Raw genomic sequence first — 6,679 nt, forward strand, 5'->3', positions numbered from 1 at the left:
ATTGAGCCCAAAAATCTTTAGGTGATGTACAAAGCAAAAAGATACTAAAATGTCTTAAAAATGAACAGGACAACCATAGCAAAAGAAAATTCCTCAATTCTCTTCTGTAAGAAAAGCACAGCTTATTCTGCATGAAACGTGTGTCTCAAAGCTGATTTCAGTTAAATTGGTATAGACGGCATACATGTCAAACGGAAAAAAACCCTTTTATAAAAGTTTAAGAAAATGTCCATCCATCCTCCCCCTTATGGGTAAAGCAACATATGCAAAACATTACAGTTGAAGACAATCTAATTTTCTTGGTATTTTGTTCTGCAAGCATGCTACCAAGCATCCAGGCTCTTCCTTACATCTGACAAGCACTTTACATGCAGCATCGCAAAGTGAATTCCCATTTCTCCCACATTACTTTGACAATGTTTCTTAGAAATCTAAAGCTGGTCTCGCCTTTCTCCTAGCAGTATTTTGCAGAAGATGCCTCGCTATGCCACTCGATGAACATACAATTAGCAACATTCTTTGTAAAAAAATAGTAATAAAAAAAAATCTGAGCTACACAGAAAAGGATTTAAAAATCTTAATACATCTGGACAGCTTCACAAAGTCATCACAACATCTCTATTTACTGTATTTCATCTCGGTTAGCTCCTAAGAATTTCCTGCATCTACAGCACAGAAATACATCACCCCATTATGAATCCACATCCTTTTCTCTTCGGAGGCTGGACGGACATCTGCACTGAACACGAAGCAAATACCAACTCTGTCCTAGGACTTCTGTGTCAGCCGATGCGAAATTGGGCATTAACATTTTTACTACAGCACCACCTTCAAGGAAAGTGATTGAATCCTTTCAAGACTGAAGACGTTGCTTTCTTGTTTCCCACAAGAGCCTGTTGTGGGCAATCTTCAGTAAATATGTCATATAGCATAAATAAAAGAACTTTTAAAAACAACTTAATATGTAAGTACCTATAGTATTTTAGCGATGTGTTTACTAATCTGTGGGTGCCTCATCAGTCTGCCAAGACAGACAAAGGGTGGGGTTTTTTTTCTCTTACCAAAGAGCACTGTAAACTCATGTTCACTCTCTACTCCTTCACTTAAATGAAAGGGTCAGAAGATCCAGGCTGAATGTCAACCCTGCCTTTGTTCAAACCCCAACTATTATCACTAATGATAAAGGTACAGACCTCGCATGGTACAGAGCTGCCTTAGAAATGAATCTCACGCAGTTTCACAAAACAAGTGCCTAATTAGGGCTCATCTGCACCCCTTGTTACAATTTCCAAATGAAATCAAAGGACTTCCAGTCCTCTGTAAATGCGTCTTACATTTAACCATTTGTCTTGAAATACAGACTTCAATTTTAAAATATGCACAGATAGCTAAAGATCAAGTGATCTGAATCTATTTGTGCATATTTAAACACTGCTGCTATCTTAGGATTTTGTTTAATGTTAGTATACCAGTAAATTCCTTGATCTGTAAAGAGTCTGAGATTCTCAGTGAGGCCATACTCACACAGTAGATATTTAATTTATACTATTCACTGGAGGGACCTTTTGAACAATCCTCTGCTTTTGGCATCTCTCAGCTAGAGCATGTGTTGGAAAAAACACTTAATTATAGAAAATCACTGGAAAGCTAAAATAGTTCTCAAACTTTTATGGCTTTTCATACTTATTGAGGGTGCCACTGGCTTTTTGGGGGAGGGGAGAAGGGGAATTAAAACTCAGGTTTTTCCCCTGGTTGGAGAGGATTTGTATTAAAAAAAATGAATCCTACGTTTTTAGTGAAGTTGTGGAATTCAATCATTTTCATGAGCAAATTATCATGGGGCATAATTGTTAAGCACTACATAAAGGGCACTGAAAACACTCCTATTGCTCCAAAAAAATAAATACCCTCTATTTTTTAAGGTACCGTAACCCTATTTCTAATTACTCCTTCCTCTTTTTAATGTAAAACACGGCTAAAATTCATCACACTGAGTAATGTACTTATTTTATGCACAAAGCAAAATCCTAAATGTATTTATCCAGTGAAGGTCTTTATGCACATATTTTCTAATACTGATGTGAATATTAAAACCTTAAGGGTAAATATCGCAGAAACACTAACAAACTTCATTTATTAAACCATGTAAAATAATCCTTGCTCTTTAGTTGCCTACAACAGGATACAGCATCCCAACTAGTGGCACAGGCAATAACCCTGCTCTAATAAGTAACACAGGAACCTGCTGAAGGCAAAATCAATAGAGTCTGATTCCCAAATTATCTGAATATTTAGTTTTTCAAACATTACACACCAAGATCTTTCAGAGCCAGCTTATCTTTTTCTGCCTTTCTAAGCTAACTGCATAAGTACTGCTTGTAAAAACTATTTGCCCATGCAAAGTGAAATAATCACAATGCCATGCTCATTTACACACAAAATGATTTTGTGTCCCATTGTGCTCACAGTTGTTCAGCTCTCTAGGGGTGATTAAACTAGCTATGCTGCTACAGCTTGAGATGATTTCACTGAATCGTTTCTCCATGAAGTTGCTTCTTTGCTAAGCTGTTATTTTAACCATAAAAGGTAAACAGAAGGCAGTTGTAAGAGCTCCATTCAGCTCCGTGCCCAGGGCTATAACCCTAGGGCAGAGAATGCTGAAAGACTGCAGAATTTTCCAGGGTGTTGCCTTTCTTGCTCTAAAGCCTTCAGGAATACTGTTCATTTAATACACACTCTACATGATACATTTCAGATCCTACTAAAAGAAAGACTTCAAAAGTGTAAGAACTTTTGGGCGGATGAAGCTTTCCCACCTCTGCACATAGCTCGGGGCCATGGTAACCAATACTGCTGTTGATGTTGGGAAAATACAGTAGAAATAAACTGCACAGAGCAGAGCAGACAGATAGGGACAAGGGAGGTGAAAGGTTGCAGGAAAGAAACAGGCAGCAGTCTGGAAGGGGTAACGAGAAAAAAGGGAAAAGAATGCAAAAGGAGGCGGCTCTGAAGGAGGGACAAAGTTAAATCAAGGAGCAGGCACTTAAAAGACTACAGATGGGATGCAAGACTAATTAAGGATGTAAAAGCGCTTTGTTTCTAAAGTTTATTGTTGCCAGGATAAAAATTAATTGAAACTAATGCTGTTATTCACTGGTGCAGTTTAATTCCTTCATGCACATTTAAGACGTGAAATGGAAACGGCAGGTTTAAGGACCTGCCGTGAAGCAGCTCGCTCTCCCGGGGAGCCGGAGCGGGGGCAGGTCGGGGCCGCAGCCCGGCCGAGCGGGGTCCGTCCAGCCGGCCGCAGGATCGGCAGGACCCCCGCCGTCAGCAGAGCAGCACCCGCAGCTGCTCCTGGCTGGTCCCTGCACTGGGCTCTCGGGGAAGCTCTTCCCCCTCCCCAGAGACCTTCAGTGCTTTACCAGCAGATCCACAACAGCACTAGGGGTAAAATCACCCACGGCAGCCCCCCGACCGCCCCATCCCCAGCACTCCGGGGCAATAACCGGCTGCAAGAAGTTACCCTGCCGCTCCCGTGACTTCACGGCAACGTCTGCATTGCCCCAGCCTGCGTTTAGCGCAGCCAGAGGGGCACAACTACAGACTTGGCAATTACCTTTGTCTCTATAAACAGGGACGGCGACCGCCCGGGTCTGCCTCCAGAGCCACTCCAGACAACTGCTTACGCCGTGAAGCGAGCCTAAAGACAAAGCGGGGGGGGGGGGGGGGGGGGACACGGACGGACACGGCTGCAAACCTTGGGCTCGATGGCTCCAAAATTAAAAGTCTGTAAACATTTGCACACACCTCCACGCTGCCTCACTGAACACTGGCCCGAGTGACAGAGGAGATCGTGCCCAAAACTTTTACAGGGGAGGGGGGGGAGCTCCCTCTGGAGCTCTGGTTACCGAAAAAAAAAAAAAAAAAGAAAAGAAAAAAAAGACAAGGCTTTCTCCTTCCTCCCCCCCCGCCCCCCCCCCCCCCCCCCCCCGCAGCCCGCCTATCTCTGGCAGTCTCCAGTCTATTTAGTGCAAGTTTCACGTCACCCAAATGCCTTTCCCTGCCGATGGTCAGGGAAATCACCAGCAAGCAACGCACCCGGTCACTCAACTTCTGCCTTTTTCTTTTGAACACACTGTATGCCCAAAGGTAAAATACAACAACAACAAAAAAAAAGCACAACATGGCGTCCTTTACTTATTCCCACATAACAAGAAAGGAGATGTCTTAGATGAATGCAAGGAAAAAAAAAAAAAGCCAACCCCGAATCCCCGATCCTGTACATTTTCCGTGCAGCCAATGGTGGTGAGCATTAGCCAGGCTAATGTATTAATTTTGCAGAAGTGTGCCACATCGCATGCAGGAACAGAAATGCAAACTATAGCCTAGAGTGGTTTGAAGTCTACCCCAAACCAAGCCTTCCACTCTCACTGGCGCCAGAGTTTCATTCACAGCCCGCCCGTGTTTTCCATACGCGGCGCTCCCCATTGTCGCCCGCCTTCCCTTTGTGCCGAGCCGCCCCGCCGCCAGCCCCCGCGCCCCGGCCCGCGCACCCCCGCGCCGCGGCACCCCGCCCGCCCGCCCGCCCGACCCCCGCGGCGCGGCCGCGGCTCCGCGTGTACCATGCGAGAGCGCGGAGAGAACCGCGCTGCCTCCGCCGCGCTGGGGCTTGGCCGTCTTCAGAGCCGGGGCCGGGGCGGCAGCGGGAGCGCGGGCACCCCGGGCCGCGGGGCTCCGCCGGCGCTGCCCATGCTGGAGCGGAGCAAAACAAAACATACACACACACACACACACACACACACACACACACACAGAGCGCTATCAAAGCGGGGCGGCTGCAAACGGGTCCTGTAGCTTTAAAAAAACACCCCTCCGCCGCTTCTCCTCCGGAGCCAAGAGCCGAGTTAGTTTGAAGAAGAGGCACTTTCCAAAAAAAAAAAAAAAAAAAAAAAAAAAGGGAGAGAGCGAGCGAGCGAAGGCGCGAGCGTGCCGCGCGGCGCGGTGCAGCGCGATGCAATGCAATGCGATGCAATGCAAAGCACGGCGCCGCGCGCACGGCGCGCTCCGGCCCCGGCACGGGCAGCCGCGGGAGCCGCCGCCGCCGCTTTGCTTACCTTGAGCAGAGAAGAGATGTGCGAGCCCCGCTTTGGCTTTGGGCTCTGTTGGGTTTGTGTGTGGATGGGCTCAGCTTTTTGCTTTTATTACTGTCTTTGCTCCGCAGATCCTGCTGTGATTATTATTATTTTTAAAGCTTCTCTCTCTCCTCTCTCTCTCCCCCCGTTTTTGCTGCTTCTTTTTCTATTTATTTTGTGTGTGTGTGTGGATGCGTGTGTGTGAGGGGGGGGGAAAGCCTTTAAATGAAACTGCCGAGGCTGTTATGAGAAGAAAGGCAATAATCCCGTCTCTAAATAACAGAGGGAAGGGAGAAGAGGAGGAAAAAAAGCGAATTCTTGCTCAGGGCTTTGCAAACGCCTGCAGGGCAGAGGATTAGGCTACAATTAGCTCAGCCCTTTGCTCTCGCCCTAGCTAATTTTGCGATGAAAATTGGATATTTTTCCCTCCTTTTGGTGAAGGTCTCCAGATTTATTCCCCCCCTCCCCCCCAAGAAAATAAAATAAAATACAACCCTTGAAAATGAAATAAGGCTGGGAAGGCGGCCGGCGCCCCAGCCCGCGCCCCCGGCGCCGCCGCCCGCAGAGCCCCTCCGCGCTGCGCGGCGCGGTCGGGGCGGGAGCCCCCCGCTGCCCCGCGGAGCCCCGCGCAGCCCGGCCCCGCCGGGGGATAACGGTTCGGTGTTGGGGAGGATCAGGCCACTGTCACGTCCTTCAACAGACTTACTGAAAAGAAGAAGGAGGAAAAGAGGGGGGGAGAAGGGGGGGGGGGGGGGGGAAGCTGATTTTAATCATTGTCATTTGGTCTGATGTAATATTTCCCCAGGCATTTTCAACTAGGCATAAATTTTCAGCTCCCAAATAAGTAACACAGGGCACGTTTCTCACATCTCTTGACTCCTCTGTTACAATTAGGGTTGCACCCACTCTGCACTTGTTGATAAACTAGATCAAGTTCAAAAATAAATAATAAAAAAAATAGCCCCGACCTCCCCCCTCCCCCGCAGCACCCAGCGCCGCCGGGGTGCGGACGGGGGGTCTCGGAGGCGGGGGGGGGGGGTTTCAATTATTCCCATCCATCCATCCTGCCTCCCCCTCCCTTTCACCCTTTGCTAATGTCTCGCATTGTAAACGCCAAATTTCCTGTAGGCCATTAAAACCAAATGACGTCTATCGACATGCATTGTGCTATTGCGGAGCGCCCTGGCAGCCCGCCCCTGGCCAAAAGCGCCATTTCAATTAGAGCGCGCGGCGCGATGGCGCGGGGCTCCGCGGGCGGCTCCGCGGGCGCGCAGCGCGCCTGGCCCGCACGCCGGGGGACGGGGGGGCAGAGAACCCCCCCCCCGCCGCCAAAAAAAAAAAAAGGAAAAAATTTAAAAAAAAAAAAAAGCAAAGCCCTCCCTCAACTTTCAGCCAAAGATGCGGATCTGCCGATGCCTGTGCGTTTTTGCAAGCCCCCGCGGGGGATGCGGCCCCCCCCACACTCCGCGTCCCGCTCCGTGCTGGTCTCCGCGGAAGAAGTTTGGCAGGGACGCGCGGGGCCGCTCCGCACCCCACCGCGCCGC

General features: G+C 48.6%; 1 protein-coding gene across 3 annotated transcripts in view; it reads right to left on the reverse strand.

Moving 5' to 3' along the window:
• KCTD15 (potassium channel tetramerization domain containing 15) overlaps positions 1–6,186 on the reverse strand; it is a 47,765-nt gene extending 41,579 nt beyond the window's left edge. Inside the window, exon 1 of one of the 3 annotated variants that reach the window (XM_075765551.1) lies at positions 5,118–6,186. Coding sequence is in view for 1 of the 3 variants with exons in the window: in XM_075765550.1 (XP_075621665.1) it covers positions 4,626–4,628 (3 nt within the window). In the remaining 2 variants the exon portion in view is untranslated. Of the gene's footprint in view, positions 1–3,619; positions 3,710–4,625; positions 5,066–5,117 lie in introns of those variants that run through there. The other 2 variants (XM_075765550.1, XM_075765552.1) reach the window with 2 other exon arrangements.
• Between the last annotated feature and the right edge of the window lie 493 nt (positions 6,187–6,679).

The sequence above is a fragment of the Balearica regulorum genome, chromosome 13, assembly GCF_011004875.1.
Source record: "Balearica regulorum gibbericeps isolate bBalReg1 chromosome 13, bBalReg1.pri, whole genome shotgun sequence".
Lineage (NCBI taxonomy): Eukaryota > Metazoa > Chordata > Aves > Gruiformes > Gruidae > Balearica > Balearica regulorum.